The 21,524-nt window shown below is 41.6% G+C and overlaps 1 protein-coding gene across 1 annotated transcript in view; it reads left to right on the forward strand.

Moving 5' to 3' along the window:
* Positions 1-14,128: 14,128 nt before the first annotated feature.
* Positions 14,129-21,524, forward strand: part of Lrrk2 (leucine rich repeat kinase 2) — a 142,040-nt gene continuing 134,644 nt past the window's right edge. Inside the window, exons 1-3 of the mRNA XM_029547872.1 lie at positions 14,129-14,669; positions 14,842-14,927; positions 20,482-20,591. Coding sequence (XP_029403732.1) covers positions 14,513-14,669; positions 14,842-14,927; positions 20,482-20,591 — 353 coding nt within the window. The 5' untranslated portion in view covers positions 14,129-14,512. The remainder of the gene's footprint in view (positions 14,670-14,841; positions 14,928-20,481; positions 20,592-21,524) is intronic.

Here is a 21,524-nt window from a genome sequence, read left to right on the forward strand (position 1 = left end):
AGAGAGAGAGAGAGAGAGAGAGAGAGAGAGAGAGAGAGAGAGAGAGAGAGAGAATATGTGCGTATATGTGGTATATGTGTAGGAGTCTTAAGGAAACAACTTCCCCAAAACTTTGTTATATTTATTTGTCTTAATCAAGAGCATCAGTTGATTCCTCCTGTCAGTTCCTTCAAGTTAAAGGTCAAAGCGTCAGTGGGTGTGGTGAGGGTTTCATTCTGCTTTGTAGATGAGACTTCTGAGTACGGCATCTTCTGTGGGAAGAGACATGATGCTCTCACATGCACAAGGCCAAAGGCCAAAGAGGACAAAGTCCCAGAGAGTCTAAGCCTCACAATAGCATCACCATTGGTGTAGTGCTGGCTGGTCTCAAATCAGCCATCCTCCTGTGGTATATTTTTCAGCATTGTGTACCATAGCTGCTGGCTAAACTCTTGCTTTGAATGGACCGTTTATTTAGCGGGTCCAAGTAAAGTAGTTAGAAATGGTGGGTTACAGTGTTCTACCTGTGTCACTTAGCATCCAACAGTGTGTGAGGCTGCTCCCTCCCAGAGAGTCCTGAAACTAATGACACGCCATGTTGTGTCAGCAGCCCCAACAGAGCTCTGAGTTTATCATCCAAGGAAGAAGATGGGTGGAAACGTGAGAAGCGTCTTCAGTCACACAGCCTCCCTACACTGAATGCCAAGCGCCCTCATAGATACAGGCCCTGTGGTCATTGGTGTAAATGAGAGGAGAGTGAGGACCCACAGGACAGCACAGGGGAACAGAGCAAGCACAGCATTTATACACAGCATTCATTTCTTCTTTGCTTGCTGCGTTCTTACATTGTCACCCAGCCTTGTCTTGAGCTTGCATTCCTGTCACCTCAGTTTCCTTGGTAATGGATTACAAGGGCACCTCACCACACTCAGAAGTTTTGATCAGTTCCTTACCAGGCCATGTCACTTCTCTGAAGTGGATTCACCGAAGCTTGGAAATTTCATGTATAACAAAAGATATAGATAAACTAATAAGCTAATGTAAATGAATACAAACTTCCACATCAAGTTTGCCATGTCTTGTTTTGCTTTGTGGTTCTGAGTATCAAATCCAGGTGTGCTAAGCAAGTGTCTACCACTAACTTTCAACCCTAGTCTACCCTGTACCCTGGTAAATAATTTTATTCCCTAGGTAGATATGACATTATTGGTTCTGTTGTTCAGTGTCTTGAGACAAGCTCTCACATCTCAGGCTGGCCTAGAACTCACTACTGTAGCCCATGCAGCCCTTGAACCCTAACCGTCCTGCCTCAGCCTTCCAACTGTGAGCATCACTGGCATTCCCCACTACAGCTTACAGACATAAAGTTGCTGTAAAGGCCACCTTTGTCTGTATCACAAGGGTGCTCCACCACACTTCATGTCACTCAAGGATGTAAAGCACTATTTCAGGTGACCTTTCAACCCAGGTCTTGCTCCTAAAACCTTCTAGCTTCCTCTAAATGCCAGGCTTGGACTCTGCTTCACACTGTGGGTACCTGCCCTTCTGGATAAAACAGCTTTCCACCCAACTACACTGAACAGGCAAAATACTCCTTGGAATCCTCTTACTCCTTGCAACCTGGGTCTCAGCTACCAAGACAGATGCCTTTACTATTGAGTTATGCTCAAGTCATTTAAAATTTCAAATGTTGATAGGTTTAGTGGCTAAAAGACCTGATTTTAGTCAAATCAGCTAGGAGGAGTTAGTTTTTCCTACTGTTGAGTACATCTTCTGGCAGGCAAGGGTCCAAGTTGATAGAGCCCTGAACTGTATAGTTCTGAGTGGGCTGTATGTCTTCTGTTGCATCTAGTAAAACAATCTGGTTGAGTAGTGCCTGTGTGTGTGGGGGTGGGGGTGGGGGGGTGGTGGATTGGTGGATTGGAGAACTAGGTTTATTTCTATGCACGTCTGGCTGTCCTCTACTTGAGTTTACAGTCATATTCCTCCTCAGCCTCCCAGGTTCTCAGATTACAGAGACCACTAGGTCTATTTTTAAACTGGATAATTTCCAGAATCAAAATACATTAAACATAAACATACAATAAAAGTCAAAGTAAGTTTCCCCTTTCTTGTTTCACATAGAAGTGGGTCTAAGATGCTCCACTGAGGGAGGCATATAGTGTTGGTCAAAGGATGCAGATCTTTGCAGGTGGTGGGATGGACTCTGGAAGGTGATTCTGCCATGCTGCTCAGAATCTTGAATCCCACACAATTTCGAGCACAGATTGACAGGACAGCCCCAACCTTAGAACAGACTGACAACTGAGTCCTTTATTTCCGGAATCATCTGGACCTCCCCAGCTCAGTGGTTCCAGAGAAGGGTCCAGCCTCTAACTGATCAGACTACCAGCCTAGTTGCAAAGGAGTTCAGAGTTAGAATTCAGTTAATTTCATGAAAATTGACAGTGTTTTATAACACCTGAATGTGCTCTCTAAAGCCTGATCCTGCTTCTAAGATTTCTTTTTAAGTATTAAAAAAAAAAAGTTACATTTTTTTTTTTTTAAGTTTCTGCAACAGACCTGTTCGTTGAACAAATATTTGGCGAAGAACTTCTAAGTGGCCAGCATTTGGGACAAAATGCTAGCTTGGCACATATGCTGGCACTTATAGCCTGCAGCCAGGTAAACCAGTACACGGGAATTTAGCACAGCATGCTAGACCTGACAAGGAGAGGCCAAAGGAGGCAGGGGAGACTATTTCACTCAAGTCACTCAAGTGGGGGGAGCCACACAGGACACTGTTCCTCCAGGACAGGGATGGAGACAGAAAGAAGGCCACACGTGAACAGTGGAGGAAGGAGGAGCGTGTAGTTAGTGGTGGGGTGTAGGGAACAGTGTGTCTCTAAGGTCACCAAGGTCCAGGCTGCTGAGGCTCTGCACAGCAATGCCGGAGAACTTGCTTGGGCTGCTGAGTGACTGCTCACTCTCCACTAACTCTCTGAAGAGCTCTTCTCTCTCCTGCTGTTTGTGTACACCGCCACTACAGCTAGTAGTTCACCAGGAAAATCACCTCTGATCTGCGAATTTGCTGGCTTACGTGTCTCAGTAAGCGGTGAAGGGTTTTATGAGCCCTATGTGATTTTTTATGGAGGAGAGCGGCAGTTCCTAGTATGGTCCCTATCTTGAGATGCCTCTTCCTGGCCTCACTCTGGCTTCACTTCCTTTATTGCAATATCAAATACACCCATTTCAGCAGCGCAGGTCCACTTCTGTGTGAACTCAGAAAGGGGAAACGTCTACTTTCACTTTAGGCTTGTTGTTAGCCCTTATTATTTTGAGAGGGGGGGGGTGTCTGCATTAAGAAGTCAGATTGATGATGGAATAAGGCAGGTGTCCACAATGAGTCAGAGTTAGACTAGTCTTAGTTCTGTAATGCTGTCTGCCAAGCACAATGGCATCCATTGCAGTAATGATCTGGCACCTCAAGCAATTGCCTGTTGCTGCACCAATGACCGCTTATAGCTAGAAAGGACTTTCTCCAAGTGATAAAGTTACAGATTTAAATTCGGTCTTCACTACTTGCTAAGACAGTGGCTTTCATTCCTCCTAATGTTGTGACCCTTTAACATACTTTACAGTTCCTCAACCATAAAATCACTTTCACTGGTACTTCATAACTGTAATTTCCCTATTGTTATAAATCATAACGGAAATATCTGTGTTTTACAATGGTCTTAGGTGACTCCTGTGAAAAGATCCTTCAAGACCTCCCCAAGGGGTCACAAGTCCCAGGTTTTAAGAACCACTGTACTAGGTTGGACAAAATCCTGAAAAACTACGTCACTAAATCTAAGGTTGCTTAAGCCATTTATAGCTATCTATCCCTAGCAGCAGGGATCTGCTCATGGACATTGTCACTGTGGATGTTGTCATTGTGTTCACGCCAGTGTCCTCAGAATCCATACAATAATGCAGTCACAAAAGCCTAGATGGCCCAGCCTATAGCCAGTACAGTCTGTCGGTTGTTCCAAGGCTGAAAACCTGAGCCATACGCTATAGCAGTGATAGCATAGGCAATTGCATAATAGTATTTGTGTATCTCAGGAGATAAGCTAGAAAAGGTGCATGGCAGAACAAGGATGAAAATTGATGCGTTGCCATTCCTTCTACCACATGAGAACACATTTGTATCTTCTACCATGTCTAGTGGCAGCAAGAAGTCAGTCATGAATGAGACCTCAGCAGATACCAGGTTTGTTTGCCCCTTGATCTTGGACTTCCCAGCCTATATAGCACTGTGAGGATCAGTTTAAGCCTCTAAGCACAGTGGACGGACAGAGTGGGTCTTAGACCACTGTCCTAGGTTCTGGTCTTTTCCTGCTGTGTAATTTTCGGGAAGCTATAATATTTTCCTCTCTGTCTTATTTATTGTTTTTAAGTTGTTTTAAAATGTATTTATGGCCACATTTTTTTCCTCTTAGTCTTCTGGTTGATGTAGATTATCAACATATTAGATCTAGAAAGAACTAATAGACAAATATTTTGGATTGAATATCAGTGATCCTCTAGGACTCCTTCGGACCTTCAATGCCAGGTGGGGACAGCTGGGGCATCAGTTGTCTAGTCCATGCAGTAATCGGGTTTTCAGACTTTCTGGAGTGAAGAAGACCATTGTTGGACTCCCCAGCCCTTATGGATTATAAGCTGTTCTAGTCACCCCCTTTAATATATATATGTATACACACATATACACACACATACCTGGCCAATTTCCCTAGAAAATCATACCCATTTCTCCCGTACCTCTTCATCCTTCCTCAGCCCCACTATAGATGTGGTGTCCCCTGGTTGGGTGAATGGGACCAACATTCTCTGCGTCTCAGTCTTCTCTCTTTCCTGGACATTCATTTCTTTGTCCATCTTCTCGCTTTACCACCACCTAGCTGACCACCAGCACCTCTGTTGAATGTCTGTATAGAATACAACCAACACAGTGCGAGCCTAGAACTCCCCCCACTTCCCAGATCTTGGGGAGCTGGACCTGTGACACCTCTCTGGCTCACACTCCTTTCTGGCTCTAGCCGTACCAAACACTACTGAGTTGCAGGCATCCTTCTTTCTCTCTTTCACCTTCAAGCTTTGCCAGACGTATCGGTTAGAAGAAAATGTTTTCTTTCCTTCTTAATGTATTTTCAGAGTGACCCCTGCTTCCACACAACGCTGAATACCTCTATCTACCTACATGTCGATTCTGTCAACTATTGCTAGTGTCTAGCGTGTAATGGATTTCTTTCTTTATTGAGGGAGGGTCTCCTAATGTAGTCCTGGCTCCCTAGAACTCACTATATAGATTAGTCTAGCCTCAACCTCATAGATTTGCCTCCCTCTGCCTTTCAAATGCTGGGACGAAAGGTGTAACATCACATATGACACAGCAGATTGGTAATAAAATATTGCTATAACTATGAATTCATTGATCTGCCCTACCATCTTAGCAATAGGGTGACTCTTCTAGAGGGTTGAGAATCCACATCAAGGCATGGTCTTAAGCTTCCCTGAGTCTCAATTAATCTTAGTCGTGGTTTTCCTAGGCACGCATTATTCAAATTTGTTTCATTTGTTGTTTTCTATGCTTCCGCAGTTCAACATCTCCCAGATAAGTGCATTTGGCCTTCAGATATGTCAGTGCATTTAATCACTAAATACAGTGTTTTGGAGCCTGAAGGGATGGCTCAGCAGTTAAGAGCACTCACTGTTCTTGCAAAGGACACAGTCTTGTTTCCCAGTACCCACTTGGTAGCTCATAGTCACCTGTCACTCCTGTTCTATGGGATCCTGTGCCCTCTCCTACCTTTCTTGCTCACCAGTCATGTAGATGGTACACAAACTTGTATACAAGTAAAACACACACAGAATAAAAATACATAAACCCTTGGGCACTGTGGCTTCTCTTCAAAGTGATTTCATTACTTTTGGTCTTATCTGTTCATCTGGTTCATTTTAACCTTCAGCCGCTCCCTGAGTTCTGTGCAATTTGAAGCCCACTCCTGTGGTTTCTACATTTTGGATGTCAGTAGCATTATTCTCTTTTGATGGGGAGAATATTTTCCTCTTCTGTTTTAATGTTTCTTTTCTGTGTGCAATTAAAGAACACATTTCCTAACGGCTTGTAGCAACGTACTTACAGTTTTCTTTCTAGAAGGACGTTGCTTGTACTTTGGGGGTGACTCATTGGAGGAAAAGGGAGGCATTAGAATGTAGAAATTAGTAAGAGGCAAGTGCGTCAGAACACTTTTCAAAGTCACTTTAAACATAAAATGTAACACGTCATTAATAACCAAAGCATCCAGAAACCAACCCACTTGTATATCGCTTGCTATTCTCTCACAAATGTAGTGGGGGAGGCCTTTGGGGGTCACACTGGTGCAGATTGTTCCCAGTGAAGGACCTGTGTTACCCAATCTCAAGAGCACAATTCAGCCCTTCCTGCTCTTAGCCTTGCTGGTAAACACTCCACCCCCACACACACATACACACACACACACACACACACACACACACACACACACACACACACATATACACACATACTTCCCCTTTGAGTGTGAGCTACCTTCTCTCCTTTCTCTCTACCCGCCCCTTGCCATTGCTCCCACATCCCTTCCTCATTTACACCTAATGTCCTCTGGGCATGCTCAGCATTTACTGTGCTTCTTAGGAAGGTGTGGCTTTTTCCTTTGCTTTTATTATAACAATTACGATGTGATAGTTTTTTAAATTGACAGTGAGATAGACTAGAAAGGTGCTCTAAAGTAATTAAACAATTAAATAGCAAATATCCTATAAATATATATGCTTCTACTAGTAGGCTATTTAAAATCTTCTGTTTGTGATAACAAATAACATCTAAAGAATTTCATATCTATAGGACCAATGGCAAAGGATTGATACCTGTGTTTATTTGCAAAGTAAGCATTCCTGTGCCTTTACTTTATACAGGTCCTTATGTTTGATTAGAATATAAAATTACAGTCTGAAGATGTCACTAATTGACTTGTAAAAACAGTGTTTCACCAAACAAACTTTACATTATTTTTTTTCTGACAGGGAATGAAATATAAAGGGTCATAGTCTTATTCATCTTAATATAGTTTTACTGGTAGAAATTAAATACCACATCTAATCATACTGTTTCACTTAACAAATATCTCTGACCACCTATAACATGTCTAGCAATATGGAATCAATGATCTGTTTGGGGTGAATTAATACATGATTTCAGCCCCAGTATATTTCTCCATGATACTCTTGCTATTCAAATGCAACAGGAAAATTAACTCAAGCATGGCGGCTCACGTCACTAAATTCCAACAGGTAGAAGCTGGACTTTGTCTCAAAACGAACAAATTAGAACGTATTCCTGGCATTTAATTCTCAGAGACTCTAAGCATGCCCCCTTTCTACATCCAGGGTATCTCACTATTCATGAGGTGACTGCTCTGTGCTGGGGACATTGCGGAGGTGTGGATAGAGACAAAACCTGGAGGCCATCACTGAGGAATTGACAGTCCTCCATGAAGGGTTTTGACACTGAGGGTGGCTTAGGCCATTGCTTCTAGTCAATCCAGTATCTTTTGGGGAGCTGGGGAATTAATGTTTCAGTGTCTGCTTAGTCTGTGTTTTTTTGATTGTGTAAGATGCTTATCAGTGTGGTGCGTTGTTGACGTTAGATCATTCAAATAGGTTTGTTTTGTTTTGTTTTGTTTTGTTTTCAGTTCAGACCTTACTACCTTCTCTTGGTTTTGTTGGTGCCTGGAGTTGGCTAACTAATGTGCTTTCCCATACAGTCACATAAAGTCTCAACTCTTCTACCATTGGAGTAAAAGACTGTGTTTTCCAGTTTTCTTTGCATTATTATTAATTTGCAGTTGCTGAAGATCCAATCCAGAGTCTCCCCATACTCCACAAATCCCCTGCCGAGTTGTGTGTTACAATCTGGCACTATCTTACATTCAAAGATTTATTATGAATGTGTGTGTGTGTGTGTGTGTGTGTGTGTGTAAACGATTGCAGGTGACTAAGGAGGACGGAAGAGAGCATCAGATCCTGTATAGTTGAAGCCAAATAACCCCCTTCCTCCTATGTTGCTTTGGTCATGGCGTTTCATCAGAGCAACAGTAACTAACCGTTATACAATGTAACTGCTTCCACCTCTCAATAGCTTAGCTTGCAGGTGTATGCCACCACCTGGCTTTAGATGCATTTTCTAAGAAGACATTATTCCAATGCACATTTTTGTATAAGTGTGTGTGTGTGTGTGTGTGTGTGTGTGTGTGTGTGTGTGTGTGTATTTATGTAAAATATAAACCTTAGTTTGCTTTCTATTGCAGTGATAAAGACCATTTCCAAAAGCAACTTGGCCGGAAGGTTTATTTCATCTCACAACTGCCAGGTCTTTGTCTATCTACACTAAAGGGAATCAAGGCAGGAACTTGAAGCAGGAACCTGGAGGCAGAGACCCTGGAGAAACACTCCATACTGGATTTCTCCTCATGTCCTTTTGATCCTGCTTTCTTATACTACCTAGGACCACCCACCCAGGGAGGCACTGCCTGCAGATATCTGAAAATGCCTCACAGACTTGGCTAGAGGTCAAACTGATAGAGGCATCTTCTCACCTGAGATTCCCTTTTTCCAGATGTGTCTAGTTTGACTGAGGTGACAAAAGACTGACTGGGCACAGGATGAGGCCAGGCATAATACTGTTATTGTGTGACACTTGTCTCATTCTAGCATTTTAACTTTGGCCACTTTGTATTCAACAGGGAAGCCAAAAACACAGCCTGGAGAAAAGGACACATCCTCAACAAATGGTGCTGGAAAAACTAGTTGTCCATATGCAGAAGAATGAAGTTAGACCCATGTGTATCACTCTGCACAAAAACTAACTCCAAAGAGATCAAAGACCCCAGCATGAAATCTGAAACACTGAAACTGTGAAAAGAAAAGAGGTTGTACCTTACATGACAGAGATGCAGGAAAGGATTTTCTGAATAGGACCCAATTTGCCCAAGAATTAAGGCTAGCTATTGACAAGTGGTAGTGTTGTCAATTCACAAAACTAGAAAGCTTTTTCATAGCTAAAGGAACAATCAACCAAGTGAAGAAGAGGCCCAAAGAATGGGAGATCATGTCTGCTAGTTATATACCTGACAAAGATTAATATTCAGAATTTTATATATATATATATATATATATATATATATATATATATATATATATAACAAAAATGAGTCATTCAAAAAATTAACATGGAAAATGAACAGAAAATTCACAAAAGAAAAAAAAAAGAAAGTAGCTAAGAAATACCTCAAAAAGGTTCATCATCCCAAGGAGTAAGGGAAATGCAAATCAAAAGAACTTTGAGACTTCATCTTACCCCCGGTCATAATGGCAAAGATTAACAAAACAACAGAAGACAAATGCTGGAAGAGATGTGGGAGAGAGGGTCCCTCATTTACTGTAGGTGGGCAGGATTGTCAAACTGCTGCAGTCACTGTGGAAATTGCTGTGGCGAATTCTCAAAAATCTAAAACTAAATCTACCATAGGACCCACCTATACCTCTCCTTCGTGTATGCCTGAAGGACTTGATCTCCTACTCTATCAATACTTGCTCTACACCATTTATTGCTACTTTGTTGATAATGGACAGAAAATGGAAACAAAATAAATGTTCTCCAACCAACAATTGAAAGAATGAAAGTATAAACCATGGGATACTATTCAGCCTTAAAGACAGATAAAATTACGAACTTTGTAGATAAATGGATGGAACTTGCAAAGATAATATGTACTGTGGTAGCCTGGACACAGAGAGACAATTATCATTTATTCTGTCAAATCAGAGACTTTTAGCCTCTAAACTTTAGATGTAACCACTTCTCCTAGAGTAACTGTAGAAACTAGGAAAGTGAAAAAGGGGCCATTGCTGAGGGAGGGATTGAGGAGAAGCAATAGAGAGGGAATGTCAGGAAATGATTGAGGACGCGGAAAAACAAGAAGGGTTTCAATTAGGAGGTGGGGAGATAAATACAGAAGTATAGTAAAATAAGAAATAGATCTGAAAACATAATAAGGAATCATTTATTATTTACCTGAAAAAGGAAACTCTGTTATACACATAAGTTTGTGTGTAAGTATATATTTATAGTTCAAATGAAATATTTTTTATCTAGGCTGACAATGCTCCCTCCCAGAGCCAAAGATCACCTAAACAACAACAACAGCAACAACAATAACAACAAAAAACACCAGACATGAGAAGTCCTCTTTGAGTTGTTATAGAATGCTGTCCAAGAGACTCTAAGAATATATAGGCTATGGCTATTGTCCTTGGTTTCTCCCAAGATACGGAAGGTGAATCCCTATTGCTGAGGATAATGTATTTCAGAGGCAGAACCCAGAAACCCCTGCCTGGAACTGCCTCCACTCTCAGGACTAACTGATATGGTATCAGAAGCTGCCACGAAAGCTTCCAGTGGAAAGATGTTGTCAACAGTCCCGCTTACTTATGATGTTTATGAACCTAAACAGAGATGCGCATGGCTGGATAACCCCAAGTCTTCAGCAGTTGCGTGGACACCATTTTGGTAAACAACCCTCTAATTGGATTTAAAAATCACTCAACAAGAGGCAAACCATGCCTGGTACCAGAAACTGAGCCAACTACCCAAGGCTAACGAAGTCATGGATTTTGGAGGAGAGTATACAACCAAACAAGCATGATCCCTAACTACAGTCTTAATATTTGTCCTCATATCCACAGGTAAGTGTAGTCTTTACCCCTCACTGAGGAAACTTCTCTTTGCAACAGATTTGGACTATTAAAGAAAACAACAGACAACCAAAATGTAGAGTTATGAATCTTAGTTGTAATGGATACATCTATAAAACACATGGGAACCTAAGGCTGAGGGAACACTGTGTAAGAAGAAGTGGAAAGATTGCAATTGTCTGAACAAGGACTTTGCTGTGAGATTGTACCTTCTAGTAAAGTCAAAAGCGTCCCATAAAGTCTCATCAACAAAACTGCCTAAACAAAGACGACAACATGGTCTAATGACAAAGTGCATGAGGGAAAGACAACAGGGCTCAAGTCTGTAAAAAGAGTTATAGGGAAATAAGGAATGCTGAAATAAGAGAAATAGTTTTACTTGGGGAAGATACACAAAAATTGTTTGTCAAATACCAAATAGTCAGCTATGAAAATATGCATATAAGTAACATTGTACAGACTCAGTAGGTTATATTTAGGAATATATTATTAGAATAGTGACTAGGGATAATAGGGATAATACATTATTATGCTAAATATTGTTCTAAATATATATATTATCACACACACACACACACACACATTTCTCACACATCCTCCCATCTGTGTAATACTGTATACTGTGTTACTCTTTCCCTGTCCCTTTATCCAAATAATTTGATGATAAAAAGAAAGCTTCATCTATTGTACACACTGTAGCTTATGTAGGGATTTCAGGATGGAATGTGTGGAGCCTCAAATTGAAATCTAACTTGGTGCCTTCTATGTGTTTGTTAGTAATGAAAACACCTGTTCCGGATTCACAGGAAGTCACTATGAGCTCGATAAACCATGCTTCCTGGGCCTGTCCCCTCCCTGACCCCAGTGTTACTGTTTCTTCCTCTGGGGAAGAGATACACAAAGGACACTATGTCCCTGAATCATGGCTATTTGAACAATTCTTTCACCACAAGTGCTGGGGCTATTCTAACCTTTAGGACCTTCTGTAATATAGATGGATGTGATTAATGTTATATTTTTGTTACTGTTAAGAGACAGTATCTTTTAATATTAAATCTTCTTATTATTCCTATTATTTTTCTCATTTATTTATGTGTTTTAAGAGTTTGATCATTTCTTTGCAAAAGTTTTGTTTATCTGTATTTTTAGATTTATCCCCATTCTTTTTCTCATTGTTAATTCACACACAAAATTGGAGTGATTTTCCTGGGCACATTCTTTATAGAGACGAACATATTTTTCTTAAACTTCCTGCTTATTTATAGTAAATTTACATTTTCTTCGAAATGTCTGTAGGGTGCTGTCTCTCCAGTGACATATTAAAATCTCTTCAAGTTAATTGGTTCTCCTATATGTAAGCCCCACCCATTTACCATTTTCCTTTTGTTTATTTTTTCTTTCCTCTGATGGCAGAATATCTGAGTTTTAATGAATCACAAATGTTAATGTTGTGTGTCTTCTCTCACTGCCTTTGCTTTTAACGCTGGGCTAAATAATGTTTAATATCTAGTGCCTCCTAGTTATTTTTTATTTGCTTTTTAACCCATCTGTAATTTGTCTTGGTGTTTGCTGTGGTTGGCCACGTCAGTTTTATTTCTTTCTTCTTCAGAAGTTAGGTAAATGTTTAGTGTTATTTTACTATTCTTTGACTACTCAGTCATGAATTTCTGTCTGCAGCCATCATCTTCATTCTTGTTAACTGGGAAGTTAATGAGTCTTGGAATTTTAGTCCATCAATTAATCACATTTAAAACTCAAGGATACTTTGCCCTAAGGTGTAGTGGCTTCCAGCAAATGTCCCCAGCAGGGAGCTCAGAGGACACCCTGTTTGGTGCCCTACTGAGTATGGAATCCTACAGGTGGATGACAGTCCTACAAGGGGACTTGGGAAACAAGGTGTCACTTAGAATTTTCCTTTGAAGGGACATAAGTCTCAATTTCTGGCAAGGTTTTTGGTGTGTGTGTGTGTGTGTGTGTGTGTGTGTGTGTGTGTTTTAACAAGAAGTAAATGAAATAAGGGGGGAAAAAAGAAATGAAAATCTGAGGTATTTAGTCCTCATGTCATGAAAGCACATAGAAGAGGTAATATAGGTCTTATAAAGGTCGTCAGCTGAGAGTTTTGTTTCATTATAGAAAATTACACACAGAGAGGTGCAATGCCACCGGAATTCATCTCTTACCTTCCCCAATTCCCAGTTCCGAAGCCGCTGTTTCATGTCTAATTCTTCCCGTTTTGACCCCACCCTTCAATCGTGGGTTACTTGGAAGCAAATCCTAACTATCTATCCTCGCAAATATTAGCAAATATTAGCATTTTACTACTACGCAAAGGTGAAAACCCTTGACAACAAAAAGCACTCAGTCAGTACCCAAACTGATGGAAACTTGCTTTCTTGTTCTGCTGAAAGTGCAGAGTGTGGACAAACCTTCAGCCTGAACTTAAGTTGTCTCTTGGCTCTCAACCCGCCTCTCAAACCCCTCCACCTCTTACCCATCCCAAAGTCATTTCCTCAGTAAGGAAAGAAATTCTCATCCATTTTTGAATTGTCACCAGAATGTTAACGAACTAGAAGCCATGAAATAACTTAATTGCTCTAATTTTCCTCCTGTGTAAAGAACACAGGAGGTTGGGGCATCTGAGACCATAGATCAACCAAGGCTTGACTACAGCACTGTACCGGCGACTTCTCTTCTTGAAAACCTTACTACTTTGATCATTTTCTTTAGCTTTCTTTGTGGGATGCAACATCTTCTTCACAGGGATGCTTTAGCATTGTACCTTGCAGGTCTGTCCCCTCTCCTCCTCCTCCTCCTCCTCCTCCTCCTCCCCCTCCCTCCTCCTTCCCCTTTCTCCTCCTCCTCATTTACCTCTTCTTCTTTCCCCTCTCCCCCTCTCCCCCTGCTCTCTCCTTCTCTCCCTCCCTCTGTCCCTCCTTCCCCTTCCCTCTCTCTTCTCCCTCTACTTCTTCCCCCCTCTCTTTTTTTCCTTCCCTTCCCCCACCCCCATTCCTTCTTTCTGGGTAGGCATTTATAGCCCAGGCTGGCCTTGAACTTGTAGAAGCGAGAATGGCCCCTGATTTCTTTGGTTCATGTCTTCACCTCCCAAGTGCTGGAGTTCGCAGTTACCCCTGGCCTTCAGAACACCCCTTTTAACTTTAGAGGTCAGCAGTACTAATAACTAGTTCGGACCAGGAATGCGTTTAAAGGCTGTTTCTTCCAACCTTTGCTTCACTGACTGTGCAGTGAGCTGAATCAGAGCTCCCAGATCCTGCCTGCAAACTCCTAACAGCTGAGAGGCCTTTTGGCAACCAGAGCTCAGGATTACCAACAAGCAAACAACTCCTAAAGCCCATGTAGCTGGCCTAATTTGATTGTTAAACGCTGCATTCTTTGGGGAGAAAATTACTCCTCTCCCTATAGGGGGAACTCTTAAAAGAAACCGCTTTCTGAAAGGGGCCAACTGGGCGGTGTCCTCCTTTCCCAACGCCCCGTTGCTATTCTTAGATGGCGGGGTGGTGGCTTTCGCTTTTCCCCGGCGGAGTTCCCAGCGGCGGCGCGATGCGGCTGGGCAGGCCAGGCTGAGACTGGGCAGGGGCGGTCGCCGTCGCCGTCTGGGCGCGGCCGGGGACCGAGGGTTGGGCCTGCAGCGGAGGCGGCGGAGCAGCTGGGAGAGCAGGAGCCTTCCCAGCTCGCCGCAGTCCCCGCCGGCTGCACCATGGCCAGTGGCGCCTGTCAGGGCTGCGAAGAGGAAGAGGAGGAGGAGGCTCTGAAGAAGTTGATAGTCAGGCTGAACAATGTCCAGGAAGGCAAGCAGATCGAGACGTTGCTTCAGCTCTTGGAGGACATGCTGGTGTTCACCTACTCGCACCGCGGTAATGCCTGCAGCCCCTCCCTCCTCTGCAAACTTTATCCTGCACTTCAGTCAATCTTGGGCACCCCTCTCCTTTCCTTCAGGGAGGAAGGAGCTGAGATCCCGGGAAGATCAAAAGGATGCTGTGGGTTGTGACTTTGGTTTCATTCCCCATTTGCTCCCTTCTTTTCCAGCCTCCAAGTTATTTGAAGGTAAAAATTTCCACGTGCCTCTGTTGATTGTCCTGGACTCCTACATGAGAGTCACCAGTGTGCAGCAGGTAAGCGGGCCTTCCCTTCTTTTCCTAAGACTGTTCTGTGATAGGCCTTATGTCCCCGGATCTTGAGATTTGCTTTAAGAGGGGGAAATCTTGTCGATTGTTGGCAGGGGAGAAGCAACTTTATTAACTGACACTATCTGGGCGGTAGTAGTGGCAAAATGAAAACATTTCTCTTATTGGCAAGGTGAGTTCATTAACCTTTCAAACTATTCGAAGAATGCTCCTTAATATACAGTGAGTTTCTGATAGAGCAGTGCAGTGAATATCTCCAGCAAGGGAGGGTAATTATAAAACAGTAATAAAGCAGTCAAGTAAACAGCCAACTTTCATAGGGTCAGCTTGCTTTTATCCTTTTAAATTAGAAGACACGTTTCGAGGACTCTTCCTGCGGTGTATCACCCAGTATCTAAAGAAAGTGATGTTTCCTGAATGCCCCCTGCCCCTGCCGTGTTTACATTTCTACCTTGCGGCTGTTATCATAAGAAGTGGATACAGAAGTATAAGTTCTGGATCTGTGTCGCAGGAAGTCCAGAAGTAGGCTATGTAATTAAACGTGATTTTAAAGCAGACTTGGATGAGTAAGAATGACTTTCAGTCAGGACAGAATTACTTCTGAAGGTGCTAGCTTCCTTTAGAGGTTTGTGATTTGGGGAATTGAAATCAGTTTTGTCATCCAAATACTGAGAGTTACTTGAGGGGAACTCTGGAGGCATTCTAGTGGCTAGACTTACCTTAGTCTCAAAGTTCTCTCTCTCTCTCTCTCTCTCTCTCTCTCTCTCTCTCTCTCTCTCTCTCTCTCTCTCCTTCCCCTCCTCTCCCCTCCTCCCCCTCCTCTGTTCCCACCCCCTCAAGTTCTCACAGTATAACCCAGACTACTTGGAACTTGCCATCTTCCTGTCTCTGGCTCCCCAATGCTATAATTACAGGTATATGTCACCATACCTGGCTCTACTTTTCTTTTAGAAAAACACGCTTTTATCTGCAGTAAATGTTTTTATTTTTCCAATTGTGAAAATTTCCTATCTGACTAGTGATTTTTCAGGTTATTATCAAACAAAAATCAAGAGGAAGATGGAGGTATGTTAAAGATACTGTACTTTTTAGTACCAAAAGTCTGAATTTTACCCATGGAATATGAATCATTTTGAAGGTGCTTTCTGCTCTCCACCTACATCATACTTCTTGCTTTATATTCAAAAGTGTCTAATTCTGGCTGCCTACACTGCCAAGACCTAGACTTGGTAGACTCATGCCTGCTTGGTACCACTGGGAAAAACTGGACTCTGATTTTCAGTCAACTGAACACAGAAAGGAGTGGTAGACCTGAGAACCCATGGAAATCTGGAACATAGCCGTTGCTTACTTTTTTCTCCTTTTATCTCTTCCTTTTGTGTCTGTCTTTGCTCTATCTCTGTCTCTCTCCTCCTTCTTTCTTTGTTCTAAGAATCAAGATCTGTGACTTTAAATCTGCTTATGGAATTATTTTGATTACTGATCTATATCCCTCAAACATTGTAATTTCTCTTCCCAGTCTCCCCTCCCCAACTTTCCACTTTCATTCCCCTTATCCATTTCTACTCCACTCCCTTTTTCTTCTTTCTCTCTTCCTCCTCCTCCATTTTCTCCTCCTTCTTTCCACCCTCCCCCTCCTCCACTGCATTTTTGGTGCTGGGAATTAAACACAGGGCTTTGCATGTACCGGACAAGCTCTCTACCAGTAAGCTACCCAGTCAACCAAGACATTCTAGTTCTTGATTTTAGAAAATGCTCAAGTAACTGCAGTGGTTAAGATATCGTTGCCAGCTTGTGAGGTGGGCACCTGCAAAGTTTATTGGAAAGGAGCAGCCTCTGGTTTGATAATTTAGCAGAATAAAGTCAGTACTTTCGGTGTGTTATATGCGTTTATTTGCAAGGACTTTATGCATATTATGTTAATTGGTTCTTTCTGGCATTTCATTGCCCTTGAAGAAAGTTGACCAAAGTCTTTCCTTCATATTGATTTAGTTAGAATGAGTAGTCCCTGTGGGTGCTTGTAATAAAGCTCAAATATGTCTGTGCCTTCCAAATCTCCATCAGTTATTTCTGGACTTACTAAGATTTTTGTGTGAGCAAGCAAAGTCCAGTGGTTTGGTACAAATACCATGAGCAGATGCAGTAGCTGTATTGCCATTGGTCTTACTAAAGGGTTATAGAAAGGGTTCTTTCTCTACTATTTTTTAACATCTCTACTTGAAAGCAATATCTTCTTTTAAATCTCTTCACATAATTGGTGAAAGTAGTGTGAGTACCCTTTCCTAGTACTTGCAATCCAATTAGCTAGAAGTACCAAGTGAGAATGTCTTGGCGAAGGTAAGGGGTTTCTCTTCAGGCATGTATGTTAAGGTTTCCCGTCAGAGTCATCCAACATGGCCTTCGGGATTCTGGATTTTTACACTTGGCTTTATCTGTGCTTCTTTACAAACACAGATCTCATAGAGCTGCTCTCAAGCTTGCCCTATGCACCTCTCCTGTCATTTTATTTTGCTACTTAGTTCTACCTCTCTTTCTCCACGTCGTTCCAACCTCTGAAGAAGGAGAGCAAAATAAATGAAGTGACTAAAATGTTCTCCAACCCCTTGATTTTTTTTTCACATCATGTATGAATGCAATGCTTGAGATTTATATCATGCTTGGAGTAGAGGACAACAGCCTTGTCTATAATAACTGTACAGGGTTGAAACTTTCTCTCTTTGAAAGATAACCTCCTAGTTGAAAGAGTAATGCTTTGGTTGTTAGGCCTGCTTGGAGGCTGAAAGTTTCACTTAGTCACTAAAGCTCATTGATTACAGGCTTAGCTGCTCAAATGGATCTTTTTTGGCCAAGCAGCTATTGATGCTGTAGCTTTAGCAACCTGAGCAAAGCAGGTTTTCTCAGTGAGTCAGCCATACAGGTATGGACACGAGGTTAGCATCTTATAATAATGTTTCTCCACTAGAAGCTCATCAGAATGCCGCTTTGTTAAAAGCCTGGGGAAAAGGCTTCAGGTTGTTTCTTAAAATCGCAGGAACAGTGCTTTCTAGGACAGTTGGGTTCTTCATGTCTGTTCTGCTTACATGGAGGGAGTTACCCAACGTAAATATCAGTAAAAAGTGACTGTTAGATGTTACTCTCTTTTTAAAAGAAAACAATAATTATTTGAGCAGAAGTAGTGGTACTGTGAGATGATTCATGCTTAATTTAAAAATTGCACAGTAAAGAGACCTTAGAGTGAACAATGCTCTAAAGAGACGGAACTGTGGAGAAACCATACAGACTTTTATTTTTGTGCGATGCGTCCTGTCTGCTCATGCAAACTACAGATATGTGCCACTGTCCCAATGGCAAATGAATATAAATTTCCTGCCTTGTCACCGGCTCTTACTCCTCTCTCCAACCTTATCCAGCTTCCATCTTCTCCCCTGTACACAATTCTTGGCATTGGTACCCGGCTCATCTTACAGCTCGTGAACTTTGAAATATGGTGGGAGTCTTACATTTTTATCAGTCTCAGTTACTCTCTTTATTTTATTTTATTATTTTATTTTTTTTTCAAGACAGGGTTTCTCTGTGTAGCCCTGGCTGTCCTGGAACTCACTTTGTAGACCAGGTTGGCCTCGAACTCAGAAATCTGCCTGCCTCTGCCTCCCGAGTGCTGGGATTATAGGCATGCGCCACCACGCCCGGCTTCACAGTTACTCTTACTTCCAGCATTTATATCAGTTTAATGCTTGTCGTGAGTCTCTCGCCCACCCTTTCGTTAATTGTGCGTGCTACCTTGATAGCAGTTTTCTGTTTGGTTCCCTGGCCCTGCCAAGTATGGTTCTTTAACCCATAGGGAGAATGGGAGGCACTTCAGATTTACAGAGGCAGGGAGAGAGTGGGTTAATCTTTGAGTTGAAATGAGGAGTTGGTATTTGTCTCCTCATAGGTAAAGAATGTTTTGTGGATGTTGGAATCATGGTCTGAGCAAAGAATTTTTTTTTTTTTTTAATGGGGGCTAAAGTGATGGCTCAGTCATTAAGAACACTTGTTGCTCTTTCAGAGGATCCTGCTTCGGTTCCTAACACCCGTATGGCGGGCGGTTTTCCTCCATATTAATTCACCTACCAGTGCATACTTGTTAGTTTTTGTTGACTTGACACAAACTAGAGACCCTGGGAAAAGGGAACCTTAACTAAGGAATTCCTTCCATCAAACTGACCTGTGGACAAGTCTAGGGGAAATTCTCTCGATTAATGTTTATGGGAGGGCCTGGTGCACTGTGAGTAGTGCCTTCCCTGGGGAAGGTAGTTATCAATTGTATAAGAAAACAAAGCGAGCCAACCTGTAAGACGCATCTCTCCACAGTCCTTGGTTCAGTTCCTGCCTCCAGGTTCTTGTTGAGTATTTGCCTAGGCTTCCCTGATGGCAGATTGTAAGCTGTAAGATGAACTAACACCTTTCCTCCCTGAGTTGCCCTTTATGCTGTTTCTCACAGTCTCAGAGAAGCTAACTAGAGTAAGGGAGATCTGACAATATCTTCTGGTCTTCGGGAATCAGGCACAAAGGCAGCATCTATGCACAGATGCAGGCAGAACATCCAAGCACATGAAACCATATATTTAAAATGCATCAATAAGCTCAAATGTTATGCATGTATGTGGAGAGTCTTTGTGACCACCAGATCTCATAGTTCACAGACACTGAGGGGGAGGAAAGGAGCCCTGATGTGTTCTGCCTACTATAGCTCCTTTTCTTTCCCAGTAACAGGTTCAGTCATAGGACATTGCTACTTAACCTATTAAGTAGGCCTCTATTACCCACTGCCAGTCATTTCCCATGGCTACAAAAACCTCTAGCTCCCTCCAGCCTTCTAGTCCAAACACCCTCTCTTTCCATAATCAAAAATCTTGGGCTCTTGGGAAAGATTATGTCAGATATTTATACGTTTTAAAAAAAAAAGTAACACCATGTGGGTATAGCCATTCTTGCTTAAAAATTTTGTTGTGTCACCTGAAATTCTTTATCTTGTTTGATTTAGATGGTAAGGATATCTATTTTGCATTTATTAAAAAATGCCATAGTACTTTTGTCTTCCGTGTGTGTGTGTGTGTGTGTGTGTGTGTGTGTGTATTTCTAAAGTAATGAGTAGTTAAAGTACACACCTTACTCTCATTTCTGAGAAAATATTTAAGGGTTTTTGTCCTGTCCTAAAGTGATTATTTAAAAACAATATAATTATCTGTTCCACTGAAGATAGAGTCATGATTGGCATATCTATTAGCAGCCTTTTAAAATGTGGGTATAGGGCTGGAGACAGAGCTCCTTTGGTTGAGTGCTTGCGTGCCATGCCCTGGATTCAATCACGCTCACTGTCATCACACAAACGGGACGTGGTGGTCTGTGATTGTAATTCCAGTATTTTACATGTGGAGAGAGGGGGATCAGGAGATCGAGCTCACTCTCGGCTACCAAGTTGAAGGATAGCCGGGGATATATGAAACATTACCTTTTAAACAAAACAAAAAGGTCAAATATTTACCTTTCTTATTTTCAGGCGGGGTGGTCACTTCTGTGCAAATTAATAGAAGTCTGTCCGGGGACATTGCAAAGCTTAATAGGACCCCAGGATATTGGAAATGATTGGGAAGTCCTTGGTATTCACCGGTAAGTGTGATAGATATGTGAAGATAAACTGCATTGAAAAGTTATAGGTGATATCATTGTTCATCCAAAACCATTCTGCAAAATTCCTTCAAAGTAGATATTTTTTTCTTACATCAATGATTTATATTTATAGAGATCTTTAAACTTCATTTGTGAGATAGAAAACTAAAACTGATGCCAAAGGACCAGGTGAGATGATTTTAGTAACACAGATATGCAGTTACATGAATGGTTAAGTTGTAGATTTTTTTTTTTTAGTACCACGTAAGATGAAGCCAAACAGGCTTTTTATTATTAATAGTGAAACTGATATAATCTTTTAAAAACATGACAACCAAGAAGTTAGTTCTGTAACCACTTGTTTTAAAGTTATGCTCTACTGTCTTCTTGTGCAATCTGCATATCTGTGTGTGCTAATGCCAGGGACTAGAGACTGTGGCTTTCAGAAGGAATAGGAAAGAGGAAATTCATTCTTTCTCAGCCCATTGCACCCTAGTAGGTGACTTTTGAGCAGTGATATGGCTGCAGCTTTCAGCATAATGTCTTTAATAAGACCTCATTTATAGCCATAATTAGGTATGAAATTTGAACAAAAATTTGTTTCTAAGAAAATTCTTTTAAAAAGAAAATAGTTTCTGGACATTTATAAAAGTATCTTCTGCCATTTTGTAATCTCATACCTAGGGCCACAATTATCAGGATACCTTACCCCAATGCTATTTTCCTTGAGAAAAATATGTTTTATGAAAAACTGAATTCTCTGCTGTTTATGAGAAAATGTCTATGTTGTACAACAGTGTGTCTGTTCTGAAGTGAGTTATTATAGGCCTCTGTTTCTCCATTTCTAATATGTAGGTGTTGCTGGGTTTTTATTCCTAATTTACCCACTGTAGACTTGTAACTAGTCATTCTGATTTTATTTAATTTTCCTTT

Source organism: Mus pahari, chromosome 17 (genome assembly GCF_900095145.1).
Source record: "Mus pahari chromosome 17, PAHARI_EIJ_v1.1, whole genome shotgun sequence".
Classification (NCBI taxonomy): domain Eukaryota; kingdom Metazoa; phylum Chordata; class Mammalia; order Rodentia; family Muridae; genus Mus; species Mus pahari.